Here is a 22,775-nt window from a genome sequence, read left to right on the forward strand (position 1 = left end):
ACCTTCGAATTGTAATGTGGAATCCTCTCTATTGTGGAATTAACTGTGTGATTTCCCCTTTGTCTGTTGTCAGGTATCTCAACTTGGTGATTCTCCAATGGAGGTGCTCTACCTAGAATACCCCGATCACTGGTCTCTTCCGACTGTCGATTTTCTATCGGAGCATTGTTGCTAGCTCCAACGTGACTGGGAAGGATCTTCTCCATCAAAAGATCTAGTTTTTTCCTAGGTCATCTACTTTAGCCTTATTAGAGTCAATTTTCTGACTCGTCTCTGATACATATGATTGTAACTGTGCTTCTAGTCTTTTGACATTTTCCTCCATAGATTTAGCTCGAGTTTCAGAAACCGTCATCGTCGTGTTTATAGGTGCCAAGACGAGCTCTGATACCACTTGTAATGAACTTGCAAGGTAAACTATAGAATGGACTGAATATTGGGAATTTTATTGATACTGAATCGTTATTACAACTAATCAATGGAATTTGACTAACGGCAACTCTTAACTGAAAGCTTGAGCATCAATGGCGGATCATCTGTGAAAGAGAATGGAATAGAATGAGAGGAGCTAGGAGAAAAGAGCAGAGAAATGAGAGAATTAGAGAGAGAGAGAGAGAGAGAGAGAGAGAGTAATTGGGTTGCCAGATATTTCATAACCCCCGGCCCAAATCTGTTAGCTCCATATTAATAGCCAAGCTACACTAAAGCCCAGCTGTCAATGAGCTGGCCCAACTCCACTGCCTCAGTCCAACTCATCCTAGCCGTCCGATGCTCTTTTTAATTTCCAATCTCATCCGCTCATCATTATTAATTCGTACGCTTCAGATGCGGCCACGTCACTCATTTAAGGTGACCTATTTATTCTCCCACTTTCCTAATATGAACCCTAATTCCCACATCAACTTATCTACACTCCTATATCATAACAGCAGGGAACATATCCGAGGGCAAAGTTATGCATGTCCATGACTACAGAGGCAAAAAATCAAAAGACAACACAGAAATAGAGAAAACGAAGCCCAGAAATTTTTTTATTTAATTTTAATCGTCTCCAAATTATAGCAATTTTACAGAATAACAGTTCAATTACAACTTGTAGAAGTAGATTTAGAAACCAATAAAACATTATATCAGAAAATGAGTTGAGGAAAAAAGCCAAGAAGAAATATGAGAACTTTATGCAAATTCTATATTTTGGAAACGACAGTTTGGGATACGAACAGGGTCATTTTTGAAATTTAGGGATTCTTGTTTTATTCTACAAACATATAAGATACTATGAACAATGGTGCACCTAAGGTGTTTGATATTATGCCGAGACAACTGACAACTTTTTACTGCTTTGTTTTTTTCATAAATTTTCAACAAGGTACTCCTCTTTCAGTCAACGATCTAATCTAAAAGGTACATTACTTATTTCTACTGGACAATATTAGCAAACATCATGTGTGTTATTTATGGTTGTGCAAAAAAATTTGCTTGAAACGTGTATAATCTGCTTGCATTTGGTTCAATTATGATTTCTGGAATAGCGAAAAGTTGACTACTATTTCTGCTGCTCATAGGAATTCATACCCAGTGTTTGATGATATGTCTGAATCATCTTAGTTTTCAGTTGCTACAGGCTTGAAATTCCTTTGGTTTTTCATGAATCGACCATTAGCAATATACTTTGTATGAGAAAAATACTCCTGCTTCTTTTGCATTTGAAGTGGTCTATTGCAAGCTATAGTTGTTTTATATGTTAATATCATTAAATATGCTCTCCATCTAAAAGTCAGTGATTCGTTTGCTTTGATTCTGCTTCTTCTAGACTGGTCTTTCAAGCCAAAAGAACAAGAAATTGTCTCCTTTTGCTAAAAAAATGATGGAGAATGTGGTTCCTCAAATTTCTTTCTAAACGCTTTTTTACTTGACTGATTTCTCCCATGCTATCATATTTGGCATTTTCCCCCAGTGGAGAAGAGATGCATATGTCGTGAAGAATGATGTGCGTAAAAAGTTGTTCGCTTTGAGAATATCATCTGTAAGCTAAAGAAATCTGAGTTATGGGCTTAATCTATTGTGATCATGCGTTTTTTCTCAATGTTTGCTTCCCAATCTGGTTGCAAGGGTGAATTCTTAAGTTCTATAAGGTATGATCAAGTAACTGCATTATGAGTATGATCGAGTAGATCCCACTTGTGGGGCTACACGGGGTATGTTGTTGTTGTTGTTGTCGTTGTCTTTCCTACATTAGAAGATTAATCTTAAATAGTGAGATTCTTCTTCTCTTTTTTCTATTTTGCTTTCTTCTGAGTACCCAGGGAAGCACAGCTGCTCAAAATGCATCTTCCCTGATAGATGTAAGTTTCTTCATATCATTCTACTGAAATGTGGCTGGCTCAATCTCTTTTGTATTCTTAAACACAATAATTTCTACCTTAGGTCTAAAAATATTAATATCACTGAGATAAATGTGGTGTCTACCGTTAAAATCTTTTTGATATTGTTAATCATATTTCAGTTCTTCGTTATATTTTTCAAAAGCATCCACTTCAAACGAACAGAGAGTCAACAATATCTAAGAGATTAGCCTGATCTATTTACATTTCGAAAAGAAATCTCCGCAAGGATCTTGAAGTTTTGTTACTACCAAAATCATGTTACCTATGCCTCGCCTATTAATAGGAGTTTGCTAGTGGCTGTTCGTTTGTGGGATAGTACTGCAATATATTATACCATTTTTCATTTATCTTTTTATAGACAACACTCATGCATTTTGATGAGTTACTTTTGTTTACATCAACAGAGGACCTTCAACAACCATAGGATTAGCACAAGGCAAACCAAATGCACGGCAACGTAGTTTCCATGATTAAAGATATATTAGAGCACTAGCAGGGAATGCCTGCGCGATGCATGAATGGTCCACAGGAAGCCAATTGAAGCAGGAACTTCTCACACGATGACACTGTATGACCTGCAGGTAAGTTGCCAAAGGTCTGTGAAACAATTGTAGGTACAACAACAAATTGAAGTGAAAAAATATGAATAGTAGTAGGATTAGAATGCAGGGAATTGGAAAAATTCTTATTGCTGTGAACTCTTTAGTAATCTTTTTCTTTACTAAATAAATTAGGATAAGGAGTTGAACTTGATTTTCTAGTACTGTATGGACTCTTAAATGAAGAATGTGAATCACTTTAGTGTGAGCTGCGACAATGCATAGAGTGTGGAAATACCATATTATCATACATTTAAACAAATCTTATTCATCTCTCCCCAGTCAAAGAATCAAATGTGGTTTTTCTTAAAAGTTCAGGTGAGTGGTTGGATGGACAAGATAGTCTTAAATTACAGAAATGTGCAATGTACCAAAATGTCTTTTAATCTTGTGGTCTTAAACACGACATGTGAAAAGTTAGAATTAAAGAGTTGTCAAAAAAGAAAAGAGACATTCTTTTTTAAACGGACTAAAAAGGGAAGTACGACAAACAAATTGAGACATAGGAGTAGTTTTTAATGTGACAAAATAATAGTTTTGTGACTTTATTGTGTAGTTTATAAAATTCGTGTTATTTTGATGATTTGGCTGATTCAAGACGGGCGTTGATCGGGTGATTACACGGATTCACAACCAGAGATGAACGCCAGGGGCAGAGCAATTTTTCTGGACTGGCTGATAGAAGCACACAAAAGGTTTGAGCTCTGAGGCCTGAAAGCCTCTACCTCACAGTTAACATAATGGATCCTTTCCTGCCAGAGAAATCTGTCCTTAGAAGGGAACTTTAGTTACTTTACATCAGCTAAATGCTTATTTCTTGGAAATATGAAGAGATTTGGTCTCCAGAGGTATACTATGAAGTATTCTGAAAACGTATTAATCTGTTGAGTTGAAATTTATCACAGAGCCCGTTTGGATTGGCTTATAAGTTGCTTATAAGCTGTTTTCAGCTTTTTTGAGTGTTTGGCTGGCCAGCTTAAAGCCATTTTGTGCATAAAATAAGCCCAAAAAAATAATTGGGTCCATTTGGCTTAGCTTATCTAAAAGCGAACATAAGCTGAAAACAGTGATAAGCCAAAAAAAAAATAAGTTAGCCTACCCCAACTTATTTTTTTTGGGCTTATAAGTTGTTTTCAGCTTATAGGGCATCTGTAAGCCGGTGTAGCTAAGCGAAAAGCGGAAAGAAGGAATCACAAAATCAATGCATTCCTTCTTAAACTTACCGGTCTGATGATATCTTAATCTAAGAAAAGAAGATTGTTTAAGAAAATCCAATTTCCTTTTTCGGGTAAAGGGCCCTCGGTCTCCCGGATAATCAAGTGGTACCGGAATGTTATAAGATGCTTATTTTAAGCCCATCCAAACAGGCTCATAATCTCTTATTCTCTGATATGCATGTCTGTGCAGGTTAATGACTTCCTAACAATAATAGACAATGCCTGTGCCAGAGACCAAATACTTCCATGGAGAAAGCAATCTTGGGAAAGTTGGAGTGGTATTTAACTTTTCCATCTGTCACCTCCTTTTTATGGGTTTAGAACAAAACTTTGATTCTTTATTTTCTGATGACAAAAACTTTGATCCTTTATCATGTTTTGTTTTTACTTTTCTTGAACAGTACTTATGTATAGAGAAGAAACAGCCAACGTCCATGTCAAAAAGAAAGTTGCATGGAAAAGTGAAAGCTACATAACTGCTCAAGAGTCGCAAGATCAAGAGAAATATTATGACAGCCAGTATTCACTTTTGAAGCTCTATATTTTGGTCTTTCATCCATATTCTTGGCATTTTTAGACTGTAACTCTCAATTACTAGAAGCTGTGTAAAGTTACAATTTTCGTCCATAGCTCAGTGATGACATATGGTGATTTTTTAGGATTCGACGTGTTATCGGTTGTTGACACATCTACTTTCAGTTATTTTGCTCTGTCAAACGATCATAACAATGCATGAACTGTATCTTTTTGGTGGTGTACTAATGAACTTGATGCTAATATGACCTGTTATGATGAAAAGATTTATGAGAAAATATATCCTTTGGTCTTTGAGTTGATAATAAATATTGTATATGTAACACATTACAGATCAAATTGTTGGGCCCCGTGCATCGCACGGGCATCACCTTGTAGTATATATATAAACATTTCTGCATGTTATATACAAAAAATATACAAATTTTATATACTTAGTGGCTAGCGGATGAAAATAGTTTCGGCCGACTGGCCAATTTTGTACTCCACTTTGGTCAAGTGTTTGGGGCCTCTTTAAGGATTATTTTGGCTGTTAATTACGAAGAGGATAAGGAGAACTATAATTTAGCTTCCAATCACCAGATTATGCTTGTAAAAACTATTTTATCCTCCACAACTACGCCTCTGTATTTAATCTGTTGTCCTTATTATCTGCATTTTTTACTTCTAGTTGTAACAAAAAAACAAGGATATAATTGTCAAAATCTCAGTTACAATGCTTTACCAAATATAATTAACGAAATCTTTTAGAGTACTGTTTGATGTGAACGCTTGACAAAGTCGTATTCTTCTTTCTTTCGAATTGTGTCCCAACTATATTTTGTCAGTTCTTGGACACGTGCTTTGCAAGTGTATCTCATGGTAATTAGTACAAATAATATAAAAATGTTAAAATAAGTTTGCAATGAATTGCACCGATAAGAGAAAAAATACAAGCTCAAACCGATGAATGGTGAGCCTGTTCAACACATTGATTTGTACTAAATATATATTCGAATGACTTCAATAATGCAATTCTTATAACATATCACTAGATGGCGTACGGGCCCAACACTTTGGATTATAGTGTATCTATGTGTATGTAGTTATGTTTGGGTAGTGATAATATATATATATATATATATATATATGTTCAAAACACGATTAATATAACATTGTAGTTTGTGCTCCGTATCCAAAACTTTATTATATTAGTGTTTGCTACGAATACAAAGTTGGCAAAAATTTATTAATACTTTTTAAAAGAGAAGACTTGTTTAAAAGGAAACTATTTTTCTCTCTTTGAGATAAAATAATAACAATATTTAAGCATCAATTGATACTTTGAATTTTAATTCGATTAATTTAAAGGTGTAAAATATTTTATTGTTAATGTATGTAGATTGGACCTAAACAATACTTATTATTTTTTATCAAATTTTGATTTGGATAATTCTAATTCAAATTATTAAATTAATTTTACATGTTTAAAACGAAACAAAGTAGAAATTTGATTTTCTATTTAAATGAAGAACTACTATTTTTTAATTTTTGATAAATATTCTTGGTTTAGCTCATTTTACATTTGATTTTCCATTTAAACGAAGAACTACTATTATTTAATTTTTGGTAAATATTCTTGGTTTAGCTTATTTTACTTGTCATGTTGTCTTTTGCACGGTTTTTTAAGGAAACGTCAATTAGAATTATAATTTGACTAATTTACCTTATTAATTATTTGATCTTCATTTAATATTATTTTTTCTTTTATGACATTAATCTCTTTTCGCATTTATTAGAGTAAGAATAAAAATGAAAAAGTAATTAAATTCTATCTTATTTTAGAAATATAAATATTTTAAGTATATTTATTTAGTAAACATAACAAATAAATGGCATGGCGGAATAACAAACACAACAATTAAATATCTAGATTAGATCTCAGACTAATATAAGAAAAGAAAGAAAATTGTATGATTTGACTACTTAACCTTTTGAAGAAAAGCAATAATATGGAGTCCATGTTTTTTACTGTACAATAATTTCGTTTGCTCCCACTAATGGATTGATACGCATGTGGCAATGAATCCACTATTATTGACTTAATGAGGATACTTTGGAAATTACATGAATATTGTGTGATTTTTTAATATGGGGTGCATGTTGTTTTTTGACATTGCTTGTTTTTTAATATGGGGTTCAATTTTTTTTTTTTTTTAATATTGCTTGATTTTTTTAATATGGGGTCCGTTTTTTATTTTTTTTTTTTACATGAGTTTGGAGATGGTTGGATCCACTTTTTTCCTTTTTTTTTTTTTTTTTTTTTTTTTACTATTGCTTGGTGTTTGGAGATGGTGGGGTTCACGTTTTTTTCCTTTTTTAAAAAAAATATTTCTTGGTGTTTTTAGTATGGGGCCGACCTTATATATATATATATATATATATATATATATATATATATATATATATATATATATATATATATATATATATATTAAGAGGATCGACGACGAAGCATGAGGAAGCCCATCCTTCTATATATACTAGACGGCGTATGCCCGTGCTGTGCATGGGCCGAACACAAAAAATAGTACCACACTTTTTATTTTTAGTCTGTCTAAAAAGGAACGATATATTTTATGTTTAGAAATCATTTAACTTGAAACTTCCTTTTTTATCTTTAATAAAATGATTTAAATCCACACAAATATCTATGACTTGTTTTAGACCACAAGTTTCAAAGATCTTTCATTTCATAACCAACTATTTTTTTATCCCACGTGGACATATGTCATAGTACTGAATATTTATCTCTTCTCATGTATAGACGTATGCACTTCAATTTTAATTCTCCGACATATTTATTTTCTCGATGTACTTATACTTGTTAATTTTTGGCTTTTCAAGTTCTTTAAGAATTAATAAATGAAATACTCCTCCCGTCCCATATTACTTGGCCACATTACTAAAATATTTTTTTTATCTCAGGTGGATATATGTCATAGTACTGAATATTTATTTTCTCTTCATGTATACACATATGCACTTCAATTTTAATTCTTCGACACCATATTTATTTCCTCCGTGCACTTTTACTTGTTACTTTTGACTTTTCACTATGTCACATAAATTAGGACAGAGAGAGTACCTTTTAGTAATATAATTATGGAATTTTTATTATAGAAAGTATTAATTCAATTAATTCAAAATATCAATAAATTATTTTACTTAGTCCGCTTCCCCCATATATGACTTTCCTGGTTTGGTTCTCCAATTGAAAGATTTGAAATACACCTTCTCTTACCGAGTTTCATGCCATCATCTCTTTCTACTCAACAACACTGAAAAACACTTTCACGTGTTAGCATCTGTTGTAGTCTTAAATTTTTAAGTATAGACCAACTTTATCGTTTTAAGAAAATATATGTATACATTTCTTGACCGTTTATATTTCTTCTTCTTGATGTTTTTCCTTATTATTTGTGTGAGACGTATGTGTCTAAAATTAGTGCATTTTTATCCTTACCCAAAGGTATAAGTTTTTAATCTTTTGGTTTTATGATTTCTTTAGCGGTTTTTGTGTTCAATTTAAATCGTTATTTCTTTTTTTCCTGAATTTCTCTTCTTTAAATTTTCTCTAAGCGTACCTTTATCATTTTCTGAACTTATTATCATTATTTAAATGTCCATTTTTTTTTTCTATTTTCTTTGCAATTGTCTCCTATCTTTTAAACTATTAGGGAATTTGTCTGTTACAAATTTAAAACTTTATCCTAATAAAATATTTGGATCCTATCGTTGCAAAAATATTGAAGCACACTACTAATCATTTCAATTTTTCATATTACTATTATGGGCCTAATTCATTATATTTTTCACAAATTGTTGAAAGAAAAATTCCATCTTTCAAAATAAATATGTTGTACCGTTTATAAGGTATTAGGTTTGTAGGATATTTTGTTTTTAATGAAACATTTATTAAGTCATATAAAGGTAAATTGATTCCTCATTTGCTCTAGAAGTTGATCAAATTGTCATAAAAAATTGACCTTAAAATAAAATTTGATAAGCAAATATTTGAAATTGGTAAATTAGTGAGGTGATTCTCGTCATTAACATGATTGAGATAGCGTGTAATACAATTTTCTTCATTAGAGCTCACTATTGAATTTAGTTTTAAAAATGGGAATTTGTCTATTACAAATTAAAAACTTAAAAAATGGAAGAAATTGCACGAATTGTCCTTCAAATGGGCCAGTATTTAATTTTTGCCTTTGGCAATTAGTTTTAGGAATAAATTCAATAATATACAATCCAGCATAAAATATTACATTCACGTAGTTATATTTTTAATTTACATCTATATAGCCAACTTTTTTTTTTACAATAGTGTTTATACACGCGATATACAACATTATACACTTACTGTAAATAAATGTGTCGATCTTATATAAAAGTGTATAATAATGTATAAAAGGTTCATTTGGGGTAATATTAAAAATATGAGTCATTTCAGGTAAACATTTTTTCCAAATAGACTTAGGCTGTTATTTTTCCTAAATTTTATGCCTAGTGGCCATAAGTTTTTAATGGTGCAGAACATAACTTGTTAGATATTATGATGCAAAAATATAAATTTATACTCCACAAATTTTTTTTGAGGAGCAAAAATTAAACAGCAACACAAAATAAGGGCATAAGTGACGATGAGCCTAAAAAATGTGAGGAATTTTTATAGAGGGGAATTTGGTAGGACCCACAGCATACATGTGGATCAAATTGTAAGCTTAAAAGACAAAATTAACAATTTAAAAACAATAGGTGGATTCTTCATATCACATTATTCTAGAGTTGTGTCTGTCCATGGAGAAATGGGTTGAACAGTTAAAAAGGTTGAACAGTTAAAAAGGTAAAACATGTGGGTCCCTTTTTCTATTGCTTTCCCATGTATGTGTGTACCATACTGGTCAGGTGTGCATGAAGTTTTTTTTTTTTTTTTTTTGATTGACGACTGATGACGACACCACTCATGCTTCTATAATAGGTAAAATAATAACATATCAAATATTCATCTTGACAAAAGTTATTCTTTTAATATGTCACAACACATAATTTAAATGTCGTCCATGGTTGCAAAAAGTATTTGATGTCTTAAAGTTTTTGCCTTCTTTCTAAGAAATTGTAGCCTCCACCTTTTTACAGTCGCATACATATCAAGAAATTGTTATCGAATGAGAGTAGTGCTTGTAAAAGTTGTACAGAAATTCGATCAACATATGCCTTCCTTAGTATGGCTAGTAGATAATTATCATTGTCGTGGTATACCTCTACGCAAAAATCTATTTATTTGTGACACAAAAATATAATTATTTGTGACACAAATAATAATTACTGAAATTCTAAGTGATTTATATAAATCATAATTACATGTATATGTACCATTTGTCTCCTTTGTCTGTTTCAAGATTATTAGTTCTTTCATTTGTGACTTTGACATAGAAAATATTAGTTGAATTGTATACGAAAAATAACACAATCACATGTGAGATATTGGCAGTGAGATATTTTAGTACACTTTATGAAAAATAGAACACTCTATTATATTAGGGAAAAAAATAAAAAAATAATGTTCCGCAATCTAATATATTTCAAGCGCACAGTTAATTATAATGTTTATTAGAGTATAGACTTTGCTGAGTAAATTTGCTAAAGTAAGATTTGTAAGTGTAAGGATTCTGCCGTAATGATGAACACCTACTCGACACAACTTTAATATCTTTTTAACAAAAGGACGGATCTGGAAGCAGGGTCCATATTAGTCGAACCAAAGGTGAACTTATTAATAACAAAACTCAGGCAACAAACACATATCTTACACAATCAAATTATAAAAGAATACGATATGTGCAAGATCTCCAATAAAAATGAACTTAAAGCATGATTCCCTGCAGCTGGCCGTACAAGGAAAATGCGGGCACATTTTTGACACATAAGTACTGAACATGATTTCTAAACAGGAATTTTGTTCAACCATAATCTATAGGCTTAACATCTTTGTAAATAGAGACAAAATAGTATAATCGCTGACACCATTTCTAAATTATCCTACTTGTGCTCTGCAAACTTCTCTTATATGGTATACCAATTGCATAAAACAGAAACATGTACTGAGGGGTGTTTAGTGTAACTAAAATTTATTACTGTGGAGTAGTTGTTCTTTTTTGTTCCAATATCGATTATCATAGGCAACAAATATTTTGAAAAAGTAAAAAAAGAGTGATCCTATAACTATAAGCTCCAAGCAGTTCCAACTTTGGAGAGTATTGCTTACTAAGAATTTTCATAAATAAGAATATATAATTTCATGAATACTCAAAAGAACGAACAAATAAAAATAAGTTCACCTGATAAATTTGCATTTTTTCTCTATTATTTCTTCTAATGGTGATGGTTATGCATATAACGTATTTATAGTTTCATATATCATCAACAGGATGATAATATTCTACATCAAATACAATAATTAATTAGTTATTTATTGTGGTAACTAATGGCCGTTTATATTAGAAGGGAAAAGGATGACGATAGAGAAATCCAATAGGTTAACGTTAAAATACATTAGAAAGTGACCATTGAGTTCTTCTGGGCATTTTATAGTAATGACTAATGTGGCTATTAATTCTTTTAGGCAGAAAACAGATGTCAATTTAAGAGTAATGACTCTTGACAGTCCAATTCACACGTTCACTACAGCCATAATATACCATTTACTACGACCCTAATTTATTAGGATATTTAATTTAAAATTCATTCAAAATAATTTGGTGAAAGTATCATGAACCTAGGCAGAGGATATGAAAAGATTGGGATACAAAAAGATATCCCATTCACATGTCTTAATTAATTAAATCTTTATTACATAATTCAATGCACATGTAAATACTTTAAAACTGAAAAATCCAGCGGTTGTCATGCATGTATGTACACTATCTATATGTAATTAGGTATAAGAATATATATATATATATATATATATATATATATATATATATATATACACACACTAATTTACAAACAAAATAAATAGAAATAGAGTTTAAGTGGATGACAAAAAAGGCTTTCAACTTTACACGTGGGAGCTTCCCACTTTTAATATAATATGATGATTATGCAGCGAGACAGTTGATAGAATGAATGAAATAAAGATTTTCGCTTATTTTCCGACAGAATCTAACCAGTAAATTACTAGATTTCATTTTCCATAAGATTAAAGCTAGGCAGGCATCAAGAAAAGGAATTTAAAAAGACCAAAAAGGAAATCAATTGATGACTATTTAAAGCAGAGGCAAATCTAGGAATTTAAGAGGATGGGTTCACCATCAAGGGTGGAAAGGTGTTCGCCCGAACCCAGGGGCGGAGCCAAGTGGTGGCCAGGGTGTTCACCCGAATGCCCTTCAGCGAAAAATCACCATGTATACACAAGGTTAAAATTATTTTTTATGTATAAATAGTAGATGTTGAACCCCCTTGGCTTTCTCGTTTCTTACTCTTTTATATTTTTGAACCCCTTTAGTGAAAATCCTGGCTCCACCACTGCTCGAAACCCCTCGACAAATACACACCATATATATGGTAATATTTTTATTTTATATGCACATATATAAATTTTGAATCCCATAAACCCAAGACTAGAAGTTGGCTCGGTGGTTTAGGAGGTTCAGAATTTACCTTCAGGTTCCAAGTTCAAATATCAAGCACTACATTTTTATTTGCATTAGAAGAAGGGAAATGAAGAAATAAAAGGAACAGAACGTGCAGCAAAAGGTCAGCAGGGATTCTATCCCTCAACCTTGAGCACTTGAGCCTGGCGCCAAAGCAGTGCTCCATTCAGTTTATTTTGACCATGTTGTCACGTCCCAAAAATACCCTCTAGACGTGATTGGCACCCAGCACAACCACCCGCTAGACGAACCATATATCATACCCTTAATCATTTACGAAAGCACTAAAATAAAATAAGTGCAGGTCCAACAACATTATTAATGATAAAATACGAAATAGTCATCAACTAAATCCATAACCGATTTATGAAAGCCAACTAATGCTAAGATAAAAGAATCTCTAGCCCAACTTCCACACTAAGACCATGGAGCATCTAACAGAGTTACATGAGTTTGAACATCAGGCATGTAAACCCAAAATAAAGGAAGTAACTAGAAATAAACTAGATAAAGCTGAAATGGCTGCCTCCATGAACAACGCGGTGGCTCACCTTAGCAACAGAATCCACTCATAAAATCTTTAGCCACGAGCCTCGTTCTCAGCAACGGTATCTGCATGGACATGTAGGTAAGGAGTGAGTTATAAATAAATATAACCCAGTAAGATCCTCGACCGGCCACTTTAAATACCCCTGGAACAAGTGTTAAAAAATACAAAAATATTATGCACATGAATATATCATTATATAATAGCAACCAAGGTCCAAACCACTGTTTATCAAGTATATTATATATCTTAACACAATTTACACTAAGGACCTGCCATAAATGACAGTTAAAGAATTAATCAACACCATGAATCCATGGCAACATACACAATGTGCCAAATATGTCAGGAAGCATACACAATTCTAAGGAAAGCATACACAATGCCCCAATATCATCAAAAAGCATACACGCTGCTAAGGGAAGCATACACAGTGCCCTAAGCTCACAGCTGTATCACATCACAAGACAATTTATAAAGAGAGTTTTAGAGTATTTGAAAATAAAGTATATGCGGCTAGCCTCAAGGACCACCGATTCTGCTAAGCACGCACTTGTTCCAACACATAGACCAGACAGACAAAACATATTTTTAAAACGGGTTTGAAAAGCAGACACCCAAAGCTTAAAGTCTCATTTACCTCAAATTCCCAATTCAAGCACACTCCCCCAATAAATCAAAACTGAGTTCTCGAGCCTCCGGATTGCCTCAAACTACACAAAAACGGATTTAGAATGGTTAAAACCCTTAGGGTAAAACCACTTCTATATTTTTTAGAGGCTTAAACTGTTAAAGTCAAATTTTAAAGGATGAAAACGCCCTCTGGTCAATGTGTTCAAAACCCGACAAGACATAGGTTTCGGAAAGCTCTTAACGAGATGATTCCAACGATATATAGAAGTCTAAAATCCGACACTATTTGCCCCTTCAAATCAATGATTTAGGTTGAAGAACCCTAGGGCTAAACTTTCTCAATTCCTCAAAATATCCCCATGTTTTCACCATAAAAATTCCCCCATAATTAAGTAGTAAATTTAAGTAAAAGATTAGAGTAATTATCTTGATGATTTGGGTTGAAAATCTCTACTTTTCCCTTCTTTTTCTCCCTTTCTTTTCTTTTCTTCTACTGGTTTTTCCTTTCTCTGCTTGCACGTTCTTTTTTTTTTTTTTTTTTTTTTTTTTTTTTTGTTCCTTTCAGCTTGTACCCTTAGACCATCAGACTTTTAAAGTCTTTAATTTTTTTTTCTTTTCCTTTTCCTTTTTGGGCTTGGCCCACTAAATTACTTCTTTTCTATTTTCTTTTTTATTCTAATTCGGAATTTCTTTTCTTTTTAATTCCTTTTAGCTAAAATTACCAAATAAACCCTTATTTAAAAATTGAGTTGTTACATTCTCCACCACTTAAATAACGTTCGTCCTCGAAAGGATCTGGATCATACCTATCACGTCAAATAAATTAGGATATTTATCTCGCATATCCGCCTCGGACTCCCAAGTAGCCTCCTCGGTTGGGTGATTACGCCATAACACTTTGACTGAAGCTACCTTCTTCGACCTCAATTGTCACACTTGCCTATCAAGAATAGATATTGGACCCTCCTCATAAGTCAAATTCTCATCGAGCTCCACACCCTCTGGCTGAATCTTATGGCTATCATCACCAACGTATCGTCTTAGCATAGACACGTGAAATACATGATGAACAACAGACAATCTCGGAGGTAAAGAAAATCTATATGCCACCAACCCAATTCGAACCGAAATCTCATAAGGACCAATGTACCTAGGACTCAACTTACCTTTCCGACCGAATCTCATAACTCCTTTCATAGGGGATACTTTTAGAAAGACCTTTCCACCCTTCATGAACTCCACATCACGTACTTTCTTATCTGCATAGGACTTTTGTCTGCTTTGTGCTGTCCGAAGCCGTTCTCGTACCAATGCAACTTTTTCCAAGGCTTGCTGAATCAAATCTGGACCTAGTAGTTGTGTTTCGCCCGGTTCGAACCATCCAACTAGTGAACGACACCTGTTACCATATAAGACTTCAAACGGCGCCATTTGTATACTCGATTGGTAGCTGTTATTATAAGAAAATTCTTCCAATGGCAGTTGATCGTCCCAATGACCACCAAAATCAATCGCGCAAGCTCTAAGCATATCCTCCAAAATCTGAATAACTCTCTCAGACTGTCCATCAGTTTGTGGATGAAAAGCTGTACTCAACTCGACCTGTGAACCCAACGACTTCTGAAAAGACTTCCAAAACTCAGTAATAAATTGTGCACCTTGATCAGATATCATAGAAATAGGCACACCATGAAGTCGAACTATCTCACGAAGGTAAATATTCGCTAACTGATCTGCGGTATGAGTAACCCGAACCGGTATAAAATGAGGGGATATTGCGAGTCTATCCACAATTACCAAGACTGAGTCATGTTTCTTGAAAGTATTCGGCAACCCAACTGCAAAATCCATCGTAATCCTTTCTCACTTCCACTCTGGGATAATCAAGTTTTGCATTACTCCACCGGGTTTTTGATGTTCATATTTAACCTGCTGACAATTTAAGCAACTAGTCACATGTTTCAAAATAGCAGCCTTCACACCTTTCCACCAATATAATCCATGCAGGTCTTGGTACATCTTTGGGTGGATGGAGTATCGCGAGCTATGAGCCTTTTGCAAGAATTAGTTGCTTCACATCACCCACCATAGGAATACACAATCTACCATGACAACGTAACACGCCTTTGCCATCAATAGAGAATGACTTAACGCCCCCATTTTGCACTCGATCTCGTAGTCTAGAAAGACGGGGATCTTTATTTTGGCAAGCCTTGACTTGTTCCACTAAGGACGATTGTGCCACCATACCTGCAAGTAACCTGCCCTGCACTGTATGATCAATCCGAACTCCACGGTTGGCCAATGCCTAAATATCCTTAGCCATAGGTGGTTCTTTAGTAGTAAATCAGGCCAAGCTGCCCATAGACTTTCTGCTCAAGGCATCAGTCACCGCATTCGCTTTCCCGGGATGATACAAAATAGTAAGATCATAATCTTTAGTAACTCTAACCACCGTTGCTGTCTCAAATTCAGATCTCTTTGCTTGAATATGTACTGTTGACTCTTGTGATCACTATAGATTTCACATGGCTCACCATAAAGATAGTGATGCCAGATCTTGAGTGTAAATACAATTGCGGCCAATTCTAAGTCATGAGTCAGATAATTCTTCTCATGTTTCTTTAGTTGTCGTGACGCATAAGCTACCACTTTGTCGCTCGGCATCAAGACACAACCCAACTCGACTCGAGACGCATCACAATAAATGGTGAAACCACCCTCATCCGTAGGTAAGGTCAAAATCGGAGCCGTAGTCAATGCAGTCTTTAATTTCTGAAAACTTTCTGAACATTCATCTGACCACTGGAATACCACACCTTTTTGAGTTAAACGTATCAATGGAGCGGCTATCTTCGAGAAACCCTCCACAAAACTTATGTAATATCCAGCTAGTCCCATGAAGCTGCGTATCTCTGTGGGAGTACTGGGTTGAGGCCAATCTCGAACTGCTTTAATTTTCTTTGGATCAACTTGCATCCCGTCTCGGGACACCACGTGTCCTAAAAAGGAAACAGTGCCCAACCAGAACTCACATTTTGAGAACTTGGCATAAAGGTCCTATTCTTTAAGCATCTGTAGCAAAATTCTCAAGTGTTGTCCATGTTCAGCCTCACTCCGAGAGTAGACCAAAATCTCATTAATGAACACAATCATAAAATGGTCTAAGTATGGCTTGAATACCCTGTTCGTGAGGTCCATAAATGCTGCGGGTGCATTAGTCAACTCGAAGGACATCACCAAAAATTTGAAGTGCCCATAGCTGGTCTGAAAAGCTATCTTAGAGATATTTTCGATCTTGATTCTCAGCCGATTATAACCTAATCTCAAGTCGATTTTGGAAAAATGAGTAGCACCCTGCAGCTGATCAAACAAATCATCAATACGAGTCAATGGATACTTATTGTTGATCGTCACCTTATTCAGTTTCCTGTAGTCAATGCACATTCTCATCGTGCCATCTTTATTTTTCACAAATAATACAGGTGCACCCCAAGGCGATACACTAGGCCTAATGAACCCCTTATTAAGTGGCTCCTGGAGTTGAACCTTCAATTCTCTCAGCTCAGCTGGGGCCATACGATATGGACAAATAAAGATAGGTAGAGTCCCTAGAACTGAATCAATGCTGAACTCGATTTCTCTCATCGGGGTAGGCCGGGTAAATCTTTGGGAAACACGTCCACAAATTCGCGAATAGGAACACTGTCAATAGTAAAATTCTCCGCTCGAGTATTGATGTGGCGTGATTTTACGCCACAATCGATGCTTTTCGGCTATAAGTTTTACTTGTTTTTAAGCAAGTCTATATAATTTTACGTGTTTTTATTGTGTTTCAAGTATTACTAGGTCCCTAAAGCCTAAGTGTGGAAAACAAGCAAAAATTGAATACAAAGTGTCAATTGAAAAAAAGAAACAAAAAAATGAAAGACATGCAATGATGACTCATGATGATGGTCTAATGATTGGTAGTTTATGACATAATGATTGGTGGAATGAAGATTTCAAAATCAACCAACTGAAGCAACAAAAGAATTTACGTGAGAATTGGAAATTGGACAGATATCAACTTTGTTGTTTGACACATGTAATTCTCAGTGCATCACCGTGGTGAAAGGGCCGATTCATGCAATTTTTCCTAGTTCGTTAAGGACTCAGTTATTTTGTTTGCGCTTTCTCCTACACCTATAAATAGTCCATAAAACAGATTTTTACATATCTTTGACATAAAACACAAGTTTGGAGGCTAGGGTTCCTACATATATTTTCTTTCTTTTATTTGAACCTTGTTTATGGGAATTTCTTGGTGACAATTGAGATTGAAACTCTTGTTGTGCTTATTTATTGATCGACATTATTTTTAATCAAGTAAGTTATTGTTATTTTAATTATTCTTGTTCTTCAACGTTTCTCAAGGGATTAGCTAACCCTAGGACTCGCTCATTTACTTTGTTTGAAACTCGGAAGAGGAAGAACGGGGTTGGGATAAAATAATTAACATGAATTTGGGGCGTTAACCCTCATCTAATGGAAATTGACCTAGGAATAGGCGATACCACGTGTAGCCATATTCGTGTGTTCTTAATGCTCCTAATTGCTTGAGGGATCTTTAATTGGGTAGTCTAGTTAATCTTCGGGAGAAGTTAATTTAGAGTCATTATCCGAGGCTAAATAAAATAAGCTTGCTATTATTTATAATTCGTGAAATAGATTGGATCGTTACTTGAGAAATAGATTCCTTAATTCCTTACTTGTGGCCATTGATCAATTTACTTGCTTTCTAGATTAGAATTTATATTTTCGTATTTTATCAAAACCTTATCAAAAATCACCATTGATGCGTTCGGTCTAGCTATTGTTAATGATAATTCCTAATCTGCTTAAATTGCCTACATATTGTTCTTTGTGGGATTCGACCCCAATCTTGTTGGGTTACTATATTTGACGACGTCCGCGTTATACCATTAATAGGTATAATTTGAGCGTATCAAATTTTTCATGAACATAAAATCGAAACAACCATGATTAATCATCCGGCGGGCCTTTACATAAGATATTATTTTTCCTTGAGTCACAAGAGTCATGCCTTTCCACACTAAAGTTTCTAAAGGAAAAATAAAACGTATAAGCTTAGCAAAGCAATCAGCCGACGCATAACATGATGCCAACCAATCCATGCCCATAATAGCATAAAAAACGGTCATCGGTAACACACATAGATCAACTACGGTGTCCCTCCCTGAACAGATACCACACAATCTCTATAAACTCTATCCACTAATATGCTCTCCCCCACTGGGGTTTCTACCACATTTTGAACATTAATAGACTCAACCCCCCCTTCTATGAATATAGAAAAAGAAGGAGATATATACGAATACGTAGAACCGAGATCAATAAGAGCATATGCACCATGAGAACCGATAGTAATAATACCTGTGACTACTGCATTAGATGCCTCGACATCCTATCTGGTCATAGTAAAGAATCTCAGTGGTCCAGTCGCTCCTTGAGCAACCTGTGCACCCTGTCGACCCTGTCCACGAGCACCCTGTGGAGCGGTCCTAGCTGGCTGAATCTGACCCTGTGTCGCTGTAGTAGTTCCCTGCAGCTATGTAGTAGTTCGATTAGCACCAGAATTTCCTTTAGGATAGTATTTAGCAATATGCCCCTTTTCACCACAAGTAAAACAAGCCCCATCTGCTCCAAAGCAACGACCACTGTGATTTCTACCACAGTTAGAACACCTCGAATGATAACCTGACTGATATGATCTACTACCCTTCCTCTGCATCTGCTGCTGGCCCTGTCTAGCTGAATAACTACTAGAAAACTGCACCACTGACTCTGACTGAGTAGGTCTGGACTGCCCATGATAAAAACCACTCTTGCCCCCAGATAAAGCACCGCTAAACCCACATGTGTTACGTGGCTTTTTGCTTTCACGCTTAACTTTGTTCATTTCTAGGTAGGACTCATAACGGAGAGCAGTGTCAACTACATCTGAATAGGTACCATCTCGCATATCTCGTACCACAGGACCACGATAGCGATGTTCAAGTCCATGCAAGAATCGTCTTACCTTCTCTTTCGGATCCTCAACCAAAGAGGGTACATACCTGGATAAATTTGTAAACTTGGCCTCATACTCTGTAACGGTCATAGTTCCCTACCGCAGATTATTGAACTAACGTCTCATGTCATTTTTCTTTCTTCACGGAATAAACCTGTCCTTAAATATTGCTAAAAACTCTGACCAAGTGACAGGTGGTAACCCTGCTTGTCTACCTCTCTAAATCGAAATCTACCAAGACTCTACAGACCCTGAGAATAAGAAAGTGGCAAATTCCACACCACGAGTCTTCTTCAGCCCCAACGTAGTTAATATCTTTTCACAACGATCAATGAAATTCTGAGGCTCAATAGAAGCTGGTGAAGCATTAAACTCTGGTGGCTTAAGATCCATGAAATTCTTAAACTCCTTGGATTTCCCTATAGACTAGACAACCTGTTGAGGGGCTAACTGAGGTGTCTGATTAGAAGCAACATTCAAATGAACACAACCTGTTGAGGGGCTAACTGAGGTGTCTGATTAGAAGCAACATTCAAATGAACTTGAGCTTATGCTTATGAAGTAACCTGAGGACCTGGAAGTCCACAATGATTGGGTGCCAATGCCTCGAACACATTCAATAATTTGCTCACCACATCTGCAGGCAAGGCAATAGTAGGTGCAACAGCTGGTACCGGTAGAGTGTTCTGAACCACTTGTTCCTGCACTTTCTCTGACGCAACTCGGGGCTGACCCCCATTCACAACTTCAGGTTGAGGAGTGGCCTGAGTCCTGAGCTCTAGTCTAATGAGCCCTAGCTTTAATACCACCACGGGTAGTACTCTGTCTAGCACCACGTTTAGTAGATAAAGATGCACGTTTTTTAGCCATCTGCGAAATAGATATTACAAGGTTAGATTTGATTCAACTCACGCACGAATAAGGAATGAAAGAAGGAAAAACATCCTAGATGTTCAGTGGCCTCAAGGTCATAAGTATGGGACCTATATACCCTTGAACAAGACTCTACTAAACACTGCTCCATGACCCGGGACTTAAAGCCTAAGCACTGATACCAACTTTGTCACATCCCAAAAATACCCTCTAGAAGTGATTGGTACCCAGCATACACCACCCGCTAGACGAACCATATATCATACCCTTAATCATTTACGAAAGCACTAAAATAAAATAAGTGCAGGTCCAACGACATTATTAATGATAAAATACGAAATAGTCATCAACTAAATCCATAACCGATTTATGAAAGCCAACTAATGCTAAGATAAAAGAATCTCTAGCCCAACTTCTACACTAAGACCATGGAGCATCTAACAGAGTAACATGAGTTTGAACATCGGGCATGTAAACCCAAAATAAAGGAAGTAACTAAAAAAATGGCTGCCTCCACGAGCAATGCGGTGGCTCACCTCAAAGAACATAATCCACTCACAAAATCTTTAGCCACAAGCCTCGTTCTCAGCAATGGTATCTGCATGGACATGCAGGTAAGGAGTGAGTTATACATAAATATAACCCAGTAAGATCCTTGACCCGCCACTTTAAATACCCCTGGAATAAGTGTTAGAAAATACAAACACACAACAATCACAAAAATATTATGCACAAGAATATAACATTATATAATAGCAACCAAGGTCCAAACCACTATTTATCAAGTATATTATATATCTCAACACAATTTACACTAAGGACCTGTCATAAACGGCAATTAAAAAATTAATCAACACCATGAATCCACGGCAACATACACAATGTGCCAAATATGTCAGGAAGCATACACAATGCCCCAATATCATCAAGAAGCATACACAATGCTAATGGAAGTATACACAATGCCCCAATATCATGGCTCACAGCTGTATCACATCACAAAATAATTTATAAAGAGAGTTTTAGAGTAATTGAAAATAAAGTATATGCGGCTGGCCTTAAGAACCACCGATTCTGCCAAGCACACGCTTGTTCCAACACATGGACAAGGCAGACAAAACATATTTTTAAAATGGGTTTGAAAAGCAAGAACCCAAAGCTTAAAGTCTCATTTACCTCAAATTCACAATTCAAGCACACTTCCCAATAAATCAAAACTGCGTTCTTGAGTCTCCAGATTGCCTCAAACTACACAAAAATGGATTTAGAATGGTCAAAATCCTTAGGGTAAACCACTTCTATATTTTTTAGAGGCTTAAACGGTTAAAGTCAAATTTTAAAGGACGAAAATGCCCTCTAGTCAATGTGTTCAAAACCCGACAAGACATAGGTTTTCGGAATGGTCTTAACGTGTCACGCCCCAAAACCCACCCTAGACGTGACCGGCATCCGACGTCATGAACAACATCGGAAGAACTTTATAAGTCAATAATGTCAAGCCCTTTTTCGATGATCTTTCATTATTTAATTAAACAAGTGATAAGTAACTAAAAAAAATCTAAGATCACAATTATGAAACAAAATCAGCGGAAGCCTAATATAAATGAATAGTTATGAACATGCCAAGAACATCTACCCACAAATGACACTTGTCTATGGAGCTTCTAAGAAAAATAAACTAACCCAGGACACAGCCCGAAACTACTAAGGAGTAATATTTGACTCAATGAAATCCCACAAACAAGTGTGTGGGCTCACCAATAATCCGGAAAGCAGCAAGTACTCTTAATCCGCGAGATCTGTCTGTACCTGCTCTTCTTAGTTACCTGACATACCATAAAAAACAACAAAGGTATGCCTGAGTACTGAGTACTCAGTGAGTGCCTCGGGGACAATAAGTAATATAACAAAATAATATAATAAGGATCAGTAAAACAGTGTCCACAAAGGCAGTTTGAAATTCAGAGATAGAATAAATCCTCAAACTTAGTAACACCATTAATGGAAACCGTTAAAGGAGAAATAATTCAATTCCAACTCATTATGTCATTAAGTACAATTCCAATCTTTCCAGTGCTTAGTGAAAACAGTTCCAATAGAATAATTTGAAACCAAAGACAAGAGCAATTGTATAACTCATCATTATCAATAGAAACCCATCAAGACATGTATATATATCTTTTCTAATTCAGTATACCCTTTATTACCATTT

General features: G+C 35.1%; 1 protein-coding gene across 1 annotated transcript; it reads right to left on the minus strand.

The window, feature by feature from the left end:
* Nucleotides 1–13,248: 13,248 nt before the first annotated feature.
* Nucleotides 13,249–15,468, minus strand: LOC132067402 (uncharacterized). The gene is made up of 4 exons (XM_059460622.1): nt 15,179–15,468; nt 14,558–15,016; nt 13,364–13,434; nt 13,249–13,256 (listed from the first exon to the last, which is right to left on the minus strand). The coding sequence occupies exons 1-4, from the start codon at nt 15,466–15,468 to the stop codon at nt 13,249–13,251; spliced, it is 828 nt and encodes a 275-aa protein (XP_059316605.1).
* Nucleotides 15,469–22,775: the final 7,307 nt, after the last annotated feature.

This window comes from Lycium ferocissimum, chromosome 1 (genome assembly GCF_029784015.1).
Source record: "Lycium ferocissimum isolate CSIRO_LF1 chromosome 1, AGI_CSIRO_Lferr_CH_V1, whole genome shotgun sequence".
NCBI classification, from domain to species: domain Eukaryota; kingdom Viridiplantae; phylum Streptophyta; class Magnoliopsida; order Solanales; family Solanaceae; genus Lycium; species Lycium ferocissimum.